Raw genomic sequence first — 20,548 nt, forward strand, 5'->3', positions numbered from 1 at the left:
GCAGCAATCAGCAATAGAAACAAAAACAAAGCCATCTCCCTGCCCCTGTTTCGGTGAAAAGCTGAGGGATGGGGCTGGAGAAATGTAACCACTCTCAAATAGACAGAGCCATGGATGCAAGGACAGACCATCAATGATATTAAAGTTTTTGTTTTAACCATGTTTTGAGGCTCTACAGTGTGTGTTTACATTTACGTTGTTCACAAACATTGAAATAAAACAAGCTCGTATTTTGGGTTCTGATGGGGTACAACAGTTGAACAAAGCTCATGAGGCATTTATAAGTTATATTCTTGAAGAATCATACCATTCATGTATCATTAAATTGATGTAGCAACGGCTGATTTGTCAGTAAAATTGCTTATTTAAAATATGCATTTTGAATAAAGCCTTAGAGGGACCTGAGGTGGTGGATCTGTTGGAACTGTGAGAGGAGAGAGACACCATCCCTCAACATGTTCACCAGGACAACTACTCAGACAGAAGAGGGAGAGGTAGGAAGATACATTTTCAAAATGTGTGTTTCAGTGAAGGTATATTATAAAAAGGGCTTCCACACGTGGACTTAAAATTGAGTGTAGAACAGATATGACATAAGATATATAAGATATGACAGTAGTAGATTTCCTGTACAAGACTGTCACATTCTCTCTGCAGAGTTAGCTATGGTACTGTAGCATTGTGTTAGCCCCGGTACAACCAGTATTGGGGTGTCAAACAGAGTACAGTCTGACTCCACAGTCTGGCCTGCTCCAACCCACACAGACACCCGGTGGCTAACACTAGGCTACACATCACACACACACACACTAGGCTACATATCACACACACACCAGGGATATATCACACACACACACACACACACACACACACACACACACACACACACACACACACACACACACACACACACACACACACACACACACACACACACACACACACACACACACACACACACACACACACACACACACACACACACACACACACATAAACACACCAGACACACATGCAGGCACGCAAACACACAGTATTTTACAGCTAACCTTGTGGGGACACACAATTCAGTCACATTCAAAATCCTATTATCCCTAACCCTAACCCTAACTCTAACCTTAACCCAAAAACCTATCCCTTACCCTAAACCTAACCCTAGCTCCTAGCCCTAGCACTAACCCTAAAACTAACCCTAGCTCCTAACCCTAACCCTAAACGTTACCCTAGCTCCTTATCATAGCTCCTAACCATAGCTCCTAGCTCATGATGAGAGAGGGTACCAGTCCAAATTTGGGACCTTTAACCCCTCTGGAAGTATTTTTTATCATTTTCTGAAAAATCAGAAAAATGGACAGAAAAAATTCAAAGTACACATTCCAGCCGTGCACCTGGTGATTGAACAGGTTACTAGGTGCACATTTAAAAATGTTTTTAAAGGCTTTAGGGGGGTGCTGGGGGTCCATGGCCGGTTAGGGAGCACCCCCACCCAGGTCAAGCCAACTGGGGGCGCCACTGGTTGTTTTGGCCGTTTTCAACCATCAGCACCTGGGAACCCTATTTAATTCAATGACAGAGCTCTGCTGAAAAATGACTAAGTCCAGCTTTCGCTCCACAGACTATGTCCAGCCGTGCACCTGGTGATTGAACGGGTTACCAGGTGCCGAGCCTCTACAGGCTAACTATAGACCTCCATGCCTCTTGGCCTACTCTCTCTGCCCTGCTTGCCTGCCTGCCCGCCTGCCCTCTCTCTCGGCCTGTCACTTCAGCTCGGTCCACCTGGTACCCTATGACACCCTGTCCCTTCACCCAGGCCTCCATACATTCTCAACCGTGACCAAATGACACACAAAGACAAGGGTGAATTTCAAAGAAATGTACTTTATTTATCAGTGAATCATGGATTGATTTGTCCCTCAATTAGTGACCGGGCCCGGCTGGCATTATGAGGCAAATTATGGTACCGGTAATACCATGCCTGCGTCGCCAGGGAGTGACACATATGGTCGGCCACGGCTCCGCGGTCTGTAACCGACCCTTGATTAAAGTTCACTGTAGCAACGCTTTGTTGAAGTGTACCAAAGGTCCCTTTACTTCCAATGCCGAAATCAGCAAATATCTGGGCCACATACTCCCCAAGATTATCGTACATTTTGCCGCAGGAAGTGAAAAAGAAAGGCTCTGTGTCTGAGGTGATGCCACTCGGAAGAGGCCTGATCTGATGGAAGCATTTAAGCCAAGTGTATTCCTCCTCCGACATCACAATTCTACACTCCCCGAAGCTATAGTTCGTTTTGTTGCTTGCAACGAACAGCTGGTAACCCTCACTTTCCTGGGTTACTTCCATAAAATCCCTCTCACTGAACATGGTGACTGGGGATCGCCTGTGCCATTAAATATGGCCAACCGGCTAGTTATGAGAGCCGCAAACCTACGCCTGTCAGGTGGTGGCAGGTGGCTCGGACTTCCAGTCTATTGAGAACTGAAGGAATAGCCTGAATACTTATCTCGGCTTAACTCCTCAGCTCTGAGCACCTCGACTCTACAGCGGTTGCAAAATTTTGCCCTGTGAGATGCCTGGGTCTGCCCCGAATCCCGATCCATCTTTGCCAAGCAGAGTAACACCTTTCTAATTCCACCGGCTTTAGCCCGCAGACTCTTTGGTCTGAACTGCAGAAGATACTTCAGAAAACTTCGAACATTGGCCCGATAGATTTTTAACGTGGATGTTGCCAAACCACGGTCTTCACATAGGCTATACCACTCAGACACATGTTTGTAATTAGCCAGGGAACCCAGTCCTTCATCTGCCTTGCCCTCTGATATAATGTGGAGGAATACCCGTATTTGGGATAGACTGGAGCGACTATTGTCAATGCATTTCACTGAAGGGTTATTACCCAGAATGACGTCTTCATATTCGGTCAAAATGTCATATTTTTCAACTCGCTCCGGGTAGGCCCCCGAGCTTCAATAGTGGACGACTGACCGTCGACCTCATCACTCTCTCTGACTGTTGAAGTCCCCCCGACGCAGCCTTGCTCCCTCGGTTCCGAACGTGCTTCACCATCTCTCTGACTGGTTGGCTGCGCCGCCACCGCCGCCTCCGCCTGCTCACCCTCATCCCCCAGCGGCTGCGCCGCCACTGCATGACTGCTCACCCTCATCCCCCAGCTGCTGCGCCGCCACCGCTGACTGCTCACCCTCATTCCCCAGCTGCTGCGCCACCACCGCTGACTGCTCACCATCATCCCCCAGCTGCTGCGCCGCCACCGCTGACTGCTCACCCTCGTCCCCCAGCTGCTGCGCCGCCACAGCTGACTGCTCACCCTCATCCCCCAGCTGCTGCGCCGCCACTGCATGACTGCTCACCCTCATCCCCCAGCTGCTGCGCCGCTACCGCTGACTGCTCACCCTCATTCCCCAGCTGCTGCGCCACCACCGCTGACTGCTCACCCTCATCCCCCAGCTGCTGCGCCGCCACTGCATGACTGCTCACCCTCATCCCCCAGCTGCTGCGCCGCCACTGCATGACTGCTCACCCTCATCCCCCAGCTGCTGCGCCGCCACTGCATGACTGCTCACCCTCATCCCCCAGCTGCTGCGCCACCACTGCTGCCTGCTCACCCTCATCCCCCAGCTGCTGCGCCGCCACTGCTGCCTGCTCACCCTCATGCCCCAGCTGCTGCGCCGCCACTGCTGACTGCTCACCCTCATCCCCCAGCTGCTGCGCCGCCACTGCTGCCTGCTCACCCTCACCCCCCAGCTGCTGCGCCGCCACTGCTGACTGCTCACCCTCATCCCCCAGCTGCTGCGCCGCCACTGCTGACTGCTCACCCTCATCCCCCAGCTGCCGCTCACTGTCAATCCCCGGCAAAGTCCCAGGGTTCACCCTGGGCTCCAGCCGCGTTCCACCACCATTGTTCTGCTGCATGTACTGCCCTGATTCGGGATGCAGTCTGTCAGTCGAAAGCCGGCTCACTAGCATAGCATGCTTCCATTCGATAGTACCAGACTTAAGTTAATGGGTGACTTTGAAATGTCGGTCTATCCGCCCGGGGTTCTGCTTGGGACAAAGTCCACAGTCACGTTTTCGTCTGCTGTTCATAGCTTCTCTCTCCTGCCTTCCTGCGTGCGCGAGTCCCTGTTTGCTCCACCGACCAACAAACTAACCCTAGCTCCTAACCCTATCTCCTAACCCTAGCTCCTAACCCTAACCCTTAACGTAATTCTAACCCTAAAACTAATTCAAACCCTAACACTAAACCCCTAGAAATAACATTAACCTTGTGGGAACTAACAAAATGTCCCCAGTTGGTCAAATTTTTGTGTCCACGCACACAGGCACCACAAACTTCAGCTTCTCTCTTAGCACTCTGTCAGCCACCCACTCTGGTCACGAGGGACCAGTGTGTGCAACTATCTGCCCAACAAGAGAGGGAGAGAGAGTGTTTCTTTGGAGAGAGATGGAGAGAGACAGAGACAGAGAGAAGTAGCGTAGTGTGTGTGGGAGGAGGTGTTAATGCATTAGACTTGCTATAAGACTCTCCTCCCCTCTCCTCTGGGAGCAGTGGTTTGATATCCCTTAGTTTAGCAACCTCACATCTAAGCTGTGTGTGTGTGTGTGTGTGTGTGTGTGTGTGTGTGTGTGTGTGTGTGTGTGTGTGTGTGTGTGTGTGTGTGTGTGTGTGTGTGTGTGTGTGTGTGTGTGTGTGTGTGTGTGTGTGTGTGTGTGTGTGTGCACAACAAGCTGTCCTCTCTGGGAACTACCACACACATTCATCTTACTTAACGACAGCATTCTGCTAACATCTGACCACCATAAAGAAAAGTGCAAGTCATGAATACATGTTTTTCTCCTCTCTCTTTTCCCATCTCCTCCCACACTCCTCCCTCCTTTCCAGTCCCCTTGAACTCCTCTTACTCTCTGCTTCTCGCTCTCATTTTTTGTAAATTTTCTGTCTTTCTCCCATCTTCCCATTTTCTCAATTTCACGTCCCCACACCAATCTTTCCCTTTTCTCCCTCTCTCTTCGTTTCTCTCCTTGTCTCTCAAATCCCTCCTTTAATTTGTCACTGCCTCCCCTGCTGTCTCTGTAAAGTGAGAAATGAATCCTCTCCTGCTCCGTGATGTCTTCCCACTGTGCAACACACACACGCACGCACGCACGCACGCACGCACGCACGCACGCACGCACGCACGCACGCACGCACGCACACACACACACACACACACACACACACACACACACACACACACACACACACACACACACACAGACAGGCCCAGCATTCAAATGAAAGCTGCCTCCCTTCTCTTCCTCTTTGCTACCAGTGTCGGCCTGCTCTCCAAAGGCCTGACCTCTAACTGACTACTCCAGCCATCTGCTCTCCATGTGAAAGGGATAGATGTGTGGACGGGAGGAAGTGTGGAAGTGACGTCTCTCCTCTCCATAGAGAGAGACACAGAGAGAGATGGAGGGAAGACAGATGGAGGGAAGACGGATGGTGAGATAGACAGGGATCCATTGATCGTGTGCTGAAGCCTCAGAAACAGAGCCATGAAGGCCTCTGTCTCAACCGCTCACTTCCCAAACCCTTCAACAGTCATCTCATTTCATGCTCCTCTTCTCTCCGCTCATTGCTCCTCTCCTCCTCAGCACAGCAAGCCAGTCTGGCTCCCAGCCCATTCCCACACAGAATCCATTATCCTTTCTTCTCTCTCGTCATCCTCAACTAACCCACCCAACCATCCTTCCAGCTAGCCATCCATCCATCGACTGTCTCCCCATGCTCAGTGGGGGTTCAATTGCCACTCAGAGAGGTATAGGAATATCATCAAAGTTCACTTTGACCTCAGAGGCCCTGCTTTTCTGAGAGAGAGAAAGAGAGAAAGAGAAAGAAAGACTGAGAAAGATAAATAAATAGATAGAGAGAGACAGAGAGAAAGAGAGAGAAAGAAAGAAAAATAATAGGAAGAGAATAATAATATGAAGAATCCACCTCTTTCTAGATGTACTCAGCTAAGTCTGTGTTGTATGTACCTCCAGACCACACCCATGATCTGGATTACATAAGAAGGATAACTAGCCTAGTGTGGAGAGGAGAGGAGAGGAGACCCTTGGTGACAGGGAACATTAGCTGCAGAGAGAGGAGAAGACAACATGAGATACCCACAACATCAGCTCTGCTTGGCTGGCTGCTAGACTGAGTCTCCTCCATCAGCCTGGAATCAGCCTATAGGCCTGGGTAGGGGGAGGGAGGGAGAGATTAAGGGAGGGATGGGGAGGGAGAGGTTTGACCAGAGGCTGAAGTGATATAGAAGAGAAAGAGAGGAAGGATGTATGGATGGAGGAGAAGAAGGAGGGAAGAGATGCAGAGGGAGGGGAGAGGGCTGGGTGCTCTGAGAAGAAGATATTAGGGCTGTGATGATACCAGTATCGTGATATTTTTCCCATGGAAACATTTTTAACACGAAGCAGGCCTCTTTGGTCATTTAAAAACCTGCTGTATGTAAAATATTGTGTGTTATACCTTGGAAAATAAATGCATGTGAGTCTGGATGACAACATAATTATGGTTGTTTCCAACATTAGGGCTGTTTTCTTAATAAGTGAAATCTGCTTTGTTTTCTTGTTTTCTTGCCTCCATACTAATGTATCGCGAATCTGGCATCGTCCCGGGCCTAGAAGAGACTAGAGGCTGATAAGAGGAAGTGATGCAGAGAGCGAGAGAAGAAGAGAAAGATGGATGGAGAAGGAGAAGAGGGGGGTGGGGAGAGCAATGGTTCAACCCAATGGTAGGCAGTAGCCCTAGCCTCCCTCAGGGATGGAGCTCTCAGTTATCAGCCTGTCTGTCAGGTCCGGGCTTGAGGAGGGGAGCCAGGGTCACACAGCACCATCACACATCTAACCAACTACAGACCCATATCCTTATCCAAGTCCCTATAGCCTCTCTCCTGTGCATCGCCCCCTGCTCAGAGCAACCATACACAGAAATCCAGCTAGCTACAGTCCCCATAATCTAAAGCTCATCTACTGTGTATCCAGCTCACACACACACCCACTCCCCCCGCTCTGAGCTGCCATTAAAGCTATCCCATATTACACATAGATCATTCCTCCCCAGTCCCAGCCTCCCTTCTCTGTCCATCCAGTTCCCCCTCTCTCCATCTCTCCCTGCCCATCTCTACCTCCCTCCATATCCCTCCTGCAGCAATCCCATATCACACCCAGATCCTCCTCCCCAGTCCCAGCCTCCCTTCTCTGTCGATCCAGTTCCCCCTCTCTCCATCTCTCCCTACCCATCTCTACCTCCCTCCATATCCCTCCTGCAGCAATCCCATATCACACCCAGATCCTCCTCCGCAGTCCCAGCCTCCCTTCTCTGTCCATCCAGTTCCCCCTCTCTCCATCTCTCCCTGCCCATCTCTACCTCCCTCCATCTCCCTTCTGCAGCTATACCATATCACACCCAGATCCTGCTCCACAGTCCCAGCCTCCCTCAGGCCGATCCAGTGTCTCTCTCCCCAACCAGAGAGAGACAGGACACGGCGCCTTCCTGCCAAGGTCATTCAGCTCAGAACCCATCAGCTGAAACCCTATACCATCTCTGTTCTGTCTATGAGCTACTGTCATTCTACTGATCTTTCACTGCCTTTCTGCTTTCTGTGACCTAGCCAGAGCACTTTACTGGATGCTGCATAGTCATTTGAACACAAATTGCCTCAAATTGTCTGGACATTATAAGGAGGCGGATATGTCAATTACTTGTGTCTTTCCTTTTAAATAACTGTTTCATTGTATTTTGACAGGTTAGAGTACGAGGCTCCCTACACATTCATTGATTGACCTGGACCACAGAGGCCCCCCATTTAACATGAAATGGCATGCTATACAGACAAGATGACCAAGTGAGCCACATGCCTCGCCTACAAGCTCTCCTCCAATAGACAAAACGGCATCACACGTTGGCCAAAACATTTCCACAAATGCCTATAACTAAAACCAGAGAACTATTCCACTCACTGTTGCTGTCAGTATCACTCTTCTCATTGGAGCTGGGTAGGCAGTTCTCCAGATAGAACCCGTTCCTGTAGCATCCATCCCCCTCGCTGAGCTGTGGAGGAGGAGGGGGCTCCCAGCACTGGCAGGGGGTCTGCATGATACCACAGGGCCTGTTAGAAGTGCTGGATGCCAGGCAGTCCTCCAGCCACTGGCACAGCATCTGACACGCTGCCATGCTGGGGTTACGCTTCCCCACCACCAGGTACTCTGTCTTAAATTCCCCATCTTCGCCAGGGTTAGGGGTGGTGACCGTCACGCCGGCCCGGGGCGGCCCTTTCCTCATTTGTAGGAACTGTTTCCCAGCCTCCAGAAAGGCCACAGGGGATGAAGATTCACACAGCTTGACCACCTCGTCGAAGCTCTCCATGCCCAGGTAGGTGCGCGTGGTCTCCAGAAACGAGTCAAACTGGAATGTGCGGAGCTGCCGGGGAATGCAGTCCGTTGTGGAGGTAGGTTTGGTTACCTTGATAAAGATGGTGTAGCGGCGCGGGTCTGGGTTCTGCAGGGTCCAGGAGCAGGGTGCCGTGGGGAAAGTGGAGGAGGACAGGAAGTGGCCGAAGAATCGGCTCTGGACCAGAGTGGAGCAGGTGTCTGACTCAGGCCCTGAGGGAGCAGCCGGGCACTGACTAAACAGTTGTATCAGCAGCAGAAGCAGCAACGATGATGGCAGGGGGACTTGGGGGTTCACCAGGTGCCCAGGTAAGGAGGAAAAAAGAGTGGTCATCATGGTTACCAAATGAATTAGAAAGACCAGAGGGGTTTTGTTGGAACCTCTGTTTTTTTGTAACCTCTCGTCGATCTGTCTTTCTGTCTCACTGATATTCTGGAAACCAGGTGGGACCTTCAGGGTGTTCACTGAAGCCTCTGGGGTGGAGGTACAAGGGAAGAGGAGGAGGAGGAAGAGAAGGAAGAGGAGGAAGAGGAAGGAGGAAGAGGAGCAGGAGGAGGAAGGAAGATGAGGAGGAGGAAGAGGAGGAAGGAGGAAGAGGAGGAGGAGGAAGAGGAGGAAGGAGGAGGAGAAAGAGGAAGATTGCACTCAGCGGTCCAGTGATCTGTCCATGATTGTGTGTGTCAGTCGACCCAGACTTTCAGACGAACCTGGAGAGAAAGAGATAAGAGAGATATTTTGACCTGAGAGGACACATCACTATAACAGCAAATACACTAGCAAATCAAGAAGATAAGACATGAATAATTAGCTCCTTCCATTATACTCTCACCACCAGACTCAGTTTGTGCATAGGGGTTTGATCTCCATAACAACACAGATATACAGTGGGGAGAACAAGTATTTGATACACTGCCGATTTTGCAGGTTTTCCTACTTACAAAGCATGTAGAGGTCTGTCATTTTTATCATAGGTACACTTCAACTGTGAGAGACGGAATCTAAAACAAAAATCCAGAAAATCACATTGTATGATTTTTAAGTAATTAATTTGCATTTTATTGCATGACATAAGTATTTGATCACCTACCAACCAGTAAGAATTCCGGCTCTCACAGACCTGTTAGTTTTTCTTTAAGAAGCCCTCCTGTTCTCCACTCATTACCTGTATTAACTGCAACTGTTTGAACTCGTTACCTGTATAAAAGACACCTGTCCACACACTCAATCAAACAGACTCCAACCTCTCCACAATGGCCAAGACCAGAGAGCTGTGTAAGGACATCAGGGATAAATTGTAGACCTGTACAAGGCTGGGATGGGCTACAGGACAATAGGCAAGCAGCTTGGTGAGAAGGCAACAACTGTTGGCACAATTATTAGAAAATGGAAGAAGTTCAAGATGACGGTCAATCACCCTCGGTCTGGGGCTCCATGCAAGATCTCACCTCGTGGGGCATCAATGATCATGAGGAATGTGAGGGATCAGCCCAGAACTACACGGCAGGACCTGGTCAATGACCTGAAGAGAGCTGGGACCACAGTCTCAAAGAAAACCATTAGTAACACACTACGCCGTCATGGATTAAAATCCTGCAGCGCACGCAAGGTCCCCCTGCTCAAGCCAGCGCATGTCCAGGCCCGTCTGAAGTTTGCCAATGACCATCTGGATGATCCAGAGGAGGAATGGGAGAAGGTCATGTGGTCTGATGAGACAAAAATAGAGCTTTTTGGTCTAAACTCCACTCGCCGTGTTTGGAGGAAGAAGAAGGATGAGTACAACCCCAAGAACACCATCCCAACCGTGAAGCATGGAGGTGGAAACATCATTCTCTGGGGATGCTTTTCTGCAAAGGGGACAGGACGACTGCACCGTATTGAGGGGAGGATGGATGGGGCCATGTATCGCGAGATCTTGACCAACAACCTCCTTCCCTCAGTAAGAGCATTGAAGATGGGTCGTGGCTGGGTCTTCCAGCATGACAACGACCCGAAACACACAGCCAGGGCAACTAAGGAGTGGCTCCGTAAGAAGCATCTCAAGGTCCTGGAGTGGCCTAGCCAGTCTCCAGACCTGAACCCAATACAAAATCTTTGGAGGGAGCCGAAAGTCCGTATTGCCCAGCGACAGCCCCGAAACCTGAAGGATCTGGAGAAGGTCTGTATGGAGGAGTGGGCCAAAATCCCTGCTGCAGTGTGTGCAAACCTGGTCAAGAACTACAGGAAACGTATGATCTCTGTAATTGCAAACTAAGGTTTCTGTACCAAATATTCAGTTCTGCTTTTCTGATGTATCAAATACTTATGTCATGCAATAAAATGCAAATTAATTACTTAAAAATCATACAATGTGATTTTCTGGATTTTTGTTTTAGATTCCTTCTCTCAGAGTTGAAGTGTACCTATGATAAAAATTACAGACCTCTACATGCTTTGTAAGTAGGAAAACCTGCAAAATCGTCAGTGTATCAAATACTTGTTCTCCCCACTGTATACAGTGCCTTCAGAAAGAAGTCACATCCCTTAACTTTTTCCACATTTTGGTGTATTACAGCCTGAATTTAAAATGGATGAAATTTAGATTTTTGTCACGCATACTTATAATACCCCCTAATGTCAAAGTGTAATTATGTTTTTCGAAAAGCTGAAATACGTATTTAACCCCTTTGTTATGGCAAGCCTAAATAAGTTCAGGAGTAAACATTTGGTTAACAAGTCACATAATAAGTTGCATGGATAATAGTGTTTAACATGAGTTTTGAATGACTACCTCATATCTGTACCCCACACATACAACTATCTGTAAGCTCCCTCAGTTGAGCAGTGAATTTCAAACACAGATTAAACCATAAAGATCAAGTAGGTTTTATAATGCCTCGCAAGGAAGGGCACCTATTGGTAGATGGGTAAAGAAAAGCAGACATTGAATATCCCTGAGCATGGTAAAGTTATTAATTACACTTTGGGTGGTGTATCAATACACCCAGTCACTACAAAGATACAGGCATCCTTCCTGACTCAGTTAACAGAGAGGAAAGAAACCTCTCAGGAATTTCACCATGAGGCCAATGGTGACTTCAAAATAGTTACAAAGTTTAATGGCTGTTATAGGAGAAAACTGAGGATCAACAATATTGTAGCTACTCAACAATACTAACCTAAATGACAGAGTGAAAAGAAGGAAGCTTGTACAGAATACAAATATTCCAAAACATGCATCCTGTTTGCAACAAGGCACTAAAGTAAAACTGCAAAACATGTGGCAAACCAATTCACTTTTTTCCCTGAATACAAAGTGTTATGTTTGGGGCAAATTACTGAGTACCACTGTTCATGTTAACAAGAATAGTGTGGGCTGCATCATGTTATGGTATGCATGTAATCGTTAATGACTGGGATGTTTTTTAGTATAAAAATGAATGGAAAGTAGCTAATCACAGGCAAAATCATTGAGGAAAGCCTGGTTCAGTCTGCTTTCCACCAGATAGTTGGAGATGAATTAACCTTTCAGCAGGACAATAACCTAAAAAATAAGGCCATATCTGCACTAGAGTTGCTTACCAATAAGACAGTGAATATTCCTAAGGCGCAGAGTTACAGTGTATAAAATCTATGGCAAGACTTGAAAATGGTTGTCTAGAAATTATCAAAAAACTATTTGACAGAGCTAGAAGAATATTGAAAACAATAATGAGCAAATATTGTACAATCAAATCAAATCAAAGTGTATTTGTCACTTGGGCCGAATACAACAGGTGTAGACCTTACAGTGAAATGCTTACTTACAGGCTCTAACCAACAGTGCAAAAAAAGGTTATTAGGTGAATAATAGGTAGGTAAAGAAATAAAACAACAGTAAAAAGACAGGCTATATACAGTAGCGAGGCTATAAAAGTAGCGAGGCACATACAGACACCGGTTAGTCAGGCTAATTGAGGTAGTATGTACATGTAGATATGGTTGAAGTGACTATGCATATATGACGAACAGAGAGTAGCAGTAGCGTAAAAGAGGGGTTGGCGGGTGGAGGGTGGCGGGACACAATGCAGATAGCCCGGTTAGCCAATGTGCGGGAGCACCAGGTGGTCGGCCCAATTGGGGTAGTATGTACATGAATGTATAGTTAAAGTGACTATGCATATATGATCAACAAAGAGTAGCATCAGCATAAAAGAGAGGTTGGGGGGGCGGGACAATGCAAATAGTCCGGGTGGCCACTTGATTATCTGTTCAGGAGTCTTATGGCGGTAAAAACTTTTGAGAAGCCTTTTTGTCCTAGACTTGGCACTCTGGTACCACTTGCCATGCGGTAGTAGAGAGAACAGTATCTGACTGGGGCGCCTGGGGTCTTTGACAATTTTTTGTGCCTTCCTCTGACACCGCCAGGTGTAGAGGTCCTAGATGGCAGGCAGCTTAGCCCCAGTGATGTACTGGGCCGTACGCACTACCCTCTGTAGTGGCTTGCGGTCAGAGGCCGAGCAATTTCCGTACCAGGCAGTGATGCAACCAGTCAGGATGCTCTTGATGTTGCAGCTGTAGAACCTTTTGAGGATCTGAGGACACATGTCAAATCTTTTTAGTTTCCTGAGGGTGTAGCGGCTTCCATCGGTAGAAAGAGAGGAGGACCAAAGCGCAGCGTGGTATGTATCCATATTTATTAGAATACTTCTTCAATACGAACAAAACAATAAACAAACGAAAACCAACGAAGCTACAGTCCTGAACTAGAGAACATAGAACACATGAACGCACGAACAGGAATAATCACCCACAAACAAACAGTGAAAACAGGCTACCTTAATATGGTTCCCAATCAGAGACAACGTAAAACACCTGCCTATGATTGAGAACCATATCAGGCCAATTGACAACCTAAACATAGAAACACATAACATAGACTACACCCACCCAACTCACGTCCTGACCAAATAAACAAAGACTAAACAAAGGAAATAAGGTCAGGAACGTGACAGTACCCCCCCCCCAAGGTGCGGACTCCGGCCGCAAAACCTGAACCTATAGGGGAGGGTCTGGGTGGGCATCTGTCCACGGTAGCGGCTCTGGCGCTGGACGTGGCCCCCACCCCACCATAGTTAATCCCCGCTTCCGTGGCCTCCTCGGAATGGCGATCCTCCAAAATAACCCCACTTTACTGATGGGCGCCTCTGGACAGAGGGGCAGCTCCGGACTGAGGGGCAGCTCCGGACTGAGGGGCAGCTCCGGACTGAGGGGTAGCTCCGGACTGAGTGGCAGCTCCGGACTGAATGGCAGCTCATGACTGAGGAGTAGCTCATGACTGAGGGGTAGCTCATGACTTAAGGGCAGCTCATGACTGAGGGGTAGCTCATGGCTGAAGGGCAGCTCAGGGAGCTCCTGACTGGCGGGCAGCTCAGGCAGCTCCTGAATGGCGGGCGGCTCTGGCAGCTCCTGACTGGCGGGCGGCTCTGGCGGCTCCTGACTGGCGGGCGGCTCTAGCGGCTCCTGACTGACGGACGGCTCTAGCGGCTCCTGACTGACGGACGGCTCTAGCGGCTCCTGACTGACGGACGGCTCTGAAGGCTCAGGACAGACGGGAGGCTTTGAAGGCTCAGGACAGACGGGCGGCTTTGAAGGCTCAGGACAGACGGGCAGCTCAGATGGCGCTGGGCAGACGGGCAGCTCAGACGGCGCTGGGCAGACGGGCAGAGCAGGCGGCAGCTCAGACGGCGCTGGGCAGATGGGCAGCGCAGGCGGCGCTCGAGAGACGGCAGACTCTGGCCTGCTGAGGCGCACAGTAGGCATGGTGCGTGGTGCCGGAACTGGTGGTACCGGGCTAAGGACACGCACCTCAAGGCTAGTGCGGGGAGCAGCAACAGGGCGTACAGGGCTCTGGAGACGCACAGGAGGCTTGGTGCGTGCTGCCGGAACTGGTGGTACCGGGCTGGAGACACGCACCACAGGGCGAGTGCGTGGAGGAGGAACAGGGCTCTGGAGACGCACTGGAAGCCTGGTGCGTGGTGTTGGCACTGGTGGTACTGGGCTAGGGCGAGGAGGTGGCACCGGATATACCGGACCGTGAAGGCGTACTGGAGCTCTTGAGCACCGAACCTGCCCAACCTTACCTGGTTGAATGCTCCCCGTAGCCAGGCCAGTGCGGCGAGGTGGAATAGCCCGCACTGGGCTGTGCTGGCGAACCGGGGACACCATGCGTAAGGCTGGTGCCATGTACACCGGCCCGAGGAGACGCACTGGAGACCAGATGCGTTGAGCCGGCTTCATGGCACCTGGCTCGATGCCCACTCTAGCCCGGCCGATACGTGGAGCTGGGATGTACCGCACCGGGCTAAGCACACGTACAGGAGACACCGTGCGCTTTTCCGCATAACACGGTGTCTGCCCGTACTCTCGCTCTCCACGGTAAGCATGGGAAGTTGGCGCAGGTCTCCTACCGGACTTCGCCACACTCCCCTTTAGCCCCCTCCCAATACATTTTTGGGGCTGACTCTCAGGCTTCCAGCCTCGCTTCCGTGCTGCCTCCTCATACCACCGCCTCTCGGCTTTAGCTGCCTCCAGCTCTTCACGAGAGCGGCGATATTCTCCAGTTTTAGCCCAGGGTCCCTTACCGTTCAGCATTTCCTCCCATGTCCAGGAGTCCTGTGTAATGGGCCGCTGCTGCTGCTGTCGCTGCTGCCCGTTACCACGCTGCTTGGTCCGGGTTTGGTGGGTGATTCTGTAACGGCTTCCGTCGGTAGAAAGAGAGGAGGACCAAAGCGCAGCGTGGTATGTATCCATATTTATTAGAATACTTCTTCAATATGAACAAAACAATAAACAAACGAAAACCAACGAAGCTACAGTCCTGAACTAGAGAACATAGAACACATGAACGCACGAACAGGAACAATCACCCACAAACAAACAGTGAAAACAGGCTACCTTAATATGGTTCCCAATCAGAGACAACGTAAAACACCTGCCTCTGATTGAGAACCATATCAGGCCAATTGACAACCTAAACATAGAAACACATAACATAGACTACACCCACCCAGCTCACGTCCTGACCAACTAAACAAAGACTAAACAAAGGAAATAAGGTCAGGAACGTGACAGAGGGGGAATAGTCTTTGTCGTGCCCTCTTCACGACTGTCTTGGTGTGTTTGGACCATTCTAGTTTGTTGTTGATGTGGACACCAAGGAACTTGAAGCTCTCAACCTGCTCCACTACAGCCCCGTCGATGAGAATGGGGGCGTGCTCGGTCCTCCTTTTCCTGTAGTCCACAATCATCTCCTTTGTCTTGCTTACATTGAGGGATAAGTTGTTATTCTGAGCTTTAAGGGTACTATGGTGTTGAACGCTGAGCTGTAGTCAATGAATAGCATTCTCACATAGGTGTTCCTTTTGTCCAGGTGGGAAAGGGCAGTGTGGAGTGCAATAGAGATGGCATCATCCATCTGTGGATCTGTTTGGGCGCTATTCAAATTGGAGTGGGTCTAGGGTTTCTGTGATAATGGTGTTGATGTGAGCCATTACCAACCTTTCAAAGCACTTCACTACGGACGTGAGTGCTACGGGTCGGTAGTCATTTAGGCAGGTTGCCTTAGTGTTCTTAGGCACAGGGACTATGGTGGTCTGCTTGAAACATGTATTACAGACTCAATCAGGGACATGTTGAAAATGTCAGTGAAGACACCTGCCAGTTGGTCGGCACACGTCCTGGTAATCCGGCTGGCCCCGCAGCCTTATGTATGTTGACCTGTTTAAAGGTCTTACTCACGTCGGCTCCAGAGAGCGTGATCACATTGTCGTCCGGAACAGCTGATGCTCTCATGCATGCCTCAGTGTTGCTTGCCTCGAAGCGAGCATAGAAGAGCTCATCTGGTAGGCTCGTGTCACTGGACAGCACGCGGCTTTGCTTCCCTTTGTAGTCTGTAATAGTTTGCAAGCCATGCCACATAAGACGAGCGTGATATCCGTATCGCCGTAGTGATTTAGCTCGTCTGGTAGGCTCGTGTCACTTGGCAGCTCGCGGCTGTGCTTCCCTTTGTAGTCTGTAATAGTTTGCAAGCCCTGCCACATAAGACGAGGGTCGGAGCCGGTGTAGTATGATTCAATCTTAGCCCTGTATTGACGCTTTGCCTGTTTGATGGTTTGTCGCAGGTCATAGCAGCATTTATTGTAAGCTAGTTAGAGTCCCGCACCTTGAAAGCGGCAGCTCTACCCTTTAGCTCAGTGCGAATGTTGCCTGTAATCCATGGCTTCTGGTTGAGGTATGTACGTACAGTCACTGTTGGGACGACGTCCTCGATGCACTTATTGATAAAGCCAGTTACCGATGTGGTGTATTCCTCAATGTCATCGGAACAATCCCGGAACATGTTCCAGTCTGTGATAGCAAAACAGTCCTGTAGTTTAGAATCTGCTTCATCTGACCACTTTTTTTATAGACCGAGTCACTGGTGCTTCCTGCTTTAATTTTTGCTTGTAAGCAGGTATCAGGAGGATAGAGTTGTGGTCGGATTTACCAAATGGAGGGAGAGGGAGAGCTTTGTACACGTCTCTGTGTGTACAGGTGATCTAGAATTTTTTCCAGATGTGCAAAGCTCTTAGAGACTTACCCAGAAAGACTCACAGCTGTAACCGCTGCCAAAGGTGATTCTAACATGAATTGACTCAGGGCTGTGAATTCTTACGTAAATGAGATATTTCTGTATTTCATTTTCAATACATTTGCTAACATTTCTAGAAACATGTTTTCACTTTGTCATTATGGGGTATTTTGTGTAGGTAGATGTGTGACAAAATTATCAGTTTAATCCATTTCTGGCTCTAACACAGCAAAATGTGGAAAAAGTCAAGGGCTGTGAATACTTTCTGAAGGCACATAAATCAACTGACACAGCAGAATATTGTTAGACACAGTCAGTGAGGCTTGAGAAGAGAACCATATGCCCAGTTGATCCAGATCTCTGAAATATAAAGTATGTGTAACCACCAGACAGAAGGATGATATTATATAGGCCTAGCTTTGTTTTGGTTCATTAGTCAAGTGCAGAACGGTCCCTTCCTGAGAGACAATGGCTTGTTTAAGATGTCTCCTCTCATATTTGATCAGTGAGCACACTAATTTGTCCAATTAAGCGGCTATTAACTACAAAAATATAAACAGCTGCAATCATTCATTATCTCTGTGTCTTTGCTTTAGCTTGCCATAATATGATCAATAGCTTCGTTTGTTTTCAATTATTAACACTAAAGCCATTAGGAGGGCTAAAAGGGAATAGGTGTGGGGCGCCAGGTAGCCTAGTGGTTAGCGTGTTGGACTAGTAACCGAAAGGTTGCAATATTGAATCCCCGAGCTGACAAGGTAAAAATCTGTCATTCTGCCCCTGAACAAGGCAGTTAACCAACTGTTCCTAGGCCGTCATTGAAAAGAAGAATTTGTTCTAAACTGACTTGCCTAGTTAAATAAAAATAAATAGGTGAATATGTCAATAGAACATGTTGTTGTTTAAACAGATATTTGTCCTTCATTACAAACCATAATACTGAAATACAAACTATTTCATTCTAAAACAATTTTGGTGTGGAAAATTGCTTCATGGTAGAACAGTAACTACTCCTATCAAACGGTCATTATCACTTTGGATACCTCATGATGCAGTTGCATTGACTCTCTCAGACCTGTATGGATTTCAGATGAAGACAGCCAGGAGAGGGCATATAGCAAGCTTACTGGAGGAGTCAGGGACACCAGACACCACATCCAGGTTTTCACTGATCAATCAAGCTGATCCAAAAGCCTCGCTAAACATTCCCATCTCCCCTGAGATCAAATACAATACTAAGACAAATGCGGACCATTGGATCCCTGTGTGGCAGTAAGTTTTCTATGTATGTCTAACAAAGCAAATGTAGCATATTGGGCAAAGTTGGCCTAGAGCACTGTGATGGCGGCCTGTCTCACATTCCCGCTGAAATGTAAGCCCTGCTTGTTCACTGTCTGCTAAATGATAATGTTTCCAAATCTTGTTACTGATTTTAAACATGTGTTTGATTATGAAATTGCTAACAAGAGCCCCAGTCTTCTGTGTCATTCGAGTTAATGTATTTTGTTTGTTTGTGCATTTTGAGTGCTTCCACTGTGTTTGATCGTTGCTGCTTCTGGAAGCTTCGCTCGTTATATATGAGGTTATATACGAGCAGATCTGTGCATGTAGACTGTATCCCGCGGATGCTCGAGAAGCGTGCACCCCTTTTCCTGTGGATTCTGTCATTTTGTCAATTGATTACCTTGTTTATTGAAAATGTATACTGGTTTAATTGAGAATGGTCTGTGAATAATATTATGATGACGATAGTCTTCTTTTAGATGTTTCTAAAATCCTTAGCTTCGCAAAGGGGACTTAAACTACTTTGTTGGTTATGTGCACCCCTGCATGTTGTGGCAATGGTTTTGTCCAGAGAGTGGCACTTGGCAATTTTACCTGAGGTGCGTTCACTTTGCTTCAACGTTTTCTATGTTGCGTGACGTTTTTCCAAAATGGTCAGCACCGTTTTCAACAGTGTTTGAGGTACGTTTGCTCCCATTTGGTGGGTGTGGCAAGTTGTGGGCTGATCAATATGGGTGTGACCATCTGAAATTGCAAAACTCATGTAGTACACCATACGGTAAATTCCCTCTGAACCACCATAATCACAACGTTTTGGTCACTCAGTACAGCACTGTTTCTGTTGAATTCAATGTTGCACACAATTCTATCCAGTCGATGCTGCTGAGGAGAGGAAACCATGCGTTTGATGTGTTTAAAACCATCCCAATGACGCCTTTCCAGCCATTATTATGAGTCGTCCTCCCCTCAGCAGCCTCCACTGGTTCTATTGTACTGAACGCAACCCTGGCTTTGCCAGTATTTTGTAAGCTCCGAAAAGGAACGTATTTGTTTGTGAGTAAGCTGTATTTTCTTTCACAGTACCCATAGCTTATTTCCCCAAATCCAGTTTTGGATTGAGGACGGCTTGATTCATTTGTAGAAAAACATTTTTGGTTGTGTTTGTATTTTTTTGTGTCCGATTACAGTTGATTCCTACAAGTGCTACCACTACCATAATTTTGTAAATAAATATCAAAACATTTTCACCATATACTTTTAAGACGGTAAGACATCTTTACATTCAAAAACACAGATAATGATTCCCGCAGACACTGTCCATGTATATACTGTATGGGCTGTCCAGTCCTGAATATTTCCTCCATGATCGTGTCTACAGGCCGTGAACTCTTCTCCACCCCATTAGGATTTGAGGGCTAGCCTAGTGGAAAGGCTCCTTATGAGCCATAAATAGCACACTAGTTCCTTTATCCATTTGACCAGGGCTTTATGAGACCAGAGCCCTATGGCTCAAAAAAGTACACTATAAGTAATAGGGTGCCATTTGGGACTTAGCCTCTGTGTCCTAGCCTGCACTAGAGAGAAATGTGGCCAGGCAGGCCAGTTCCTGGAAGAACATGTCTGGCACTAGTAGTGTCTGACAGTCAGTGCAGTGACATTGATTCACTAGCCACCACTGGTACACAAGCACATACACAAGCACAACTAGCTACTGTGGAGGAGGCAGGCTGAATCACAATACGGAGCCACAGTGTGTCTATCTCCACTAGCAGTGAGGCTATGAGAACTGTCTGAATGAACACAGCAGAGCTTATTTCATTACCTTCTAACATCACCTCTGGTTCTAGTTCTGGAGGGAGCAGAGATGTCAGACATGGATTTGGAAGCACTAAACTTGTCTGACTAAAACTGAATCTGTAATCGAGCTGGTATGATCTCAACAAAAAATATATGAATTACTTCAAACTTGAAACTACTGTACAAACTGGCACCTATTGCATGCATGTACCCACCAGTCTCCACACCCCATGCATGTACCCACCAGTCCCAACACCCCATGCATGTACCCACCAGTCTCCACACCCCATGCATGTACCCACCAGTCCCCACACCCCATGCATGTACCCACCAGTCTCCACACCCCATGCATGTACCCACCAGTCTCCACACCCCATGCATGTACCCACCAGTCCCTACACGCCATGAATGTACCCACCAGTCTCCA

The 20,548-nt window shown here is 48.2% G+C and overlaps 1 protein-coding gene across 10 annotated transcripts in view; it reads right to left on the bottom strand.

Moving 5' to 3' along the window:
- The window catches only part of LOC139564713 (adhesion G protein-coupled receptor B1-like), a 147,560-nt gene that overhangs the window by 71,354 nt on the left and 55,658 nt on the right, over positions 1-20,548 (bottom strand). For all 10 annotated transcript variants that reach the window (XM_071384493.1, XM_071384490.1, XM_071384497.1 and 7 more), the window contains exon 3: positions 8,024-9,160. In XM_071384493.1, coding sequence (XP_071240594.1) covers positions 8,024-8,789 — 766 coding nt within the window. In that variant the 5' untranslated portion in view covers positions 8,790-9,160. The remainder of the gene's footprint in view (positions 1-8,023; positions 9,161-20,548) is intronic.

This window comes from Salvelinus alpinus, chromosome 35 (genome assembly GCF_045679555.1).
Source record: "Salvelinus alpinus chromosome 35, SLU_Salpinus.1, whole genome shotgun sequence".
Classification (NCBI taxonomy): domain Eukaryota; kingdom Metazoa; phylum Chordata; class Actinopteri; order Salmoniformes; family Salmonidae; genus Salvelinus; species Salvelinus alpinus.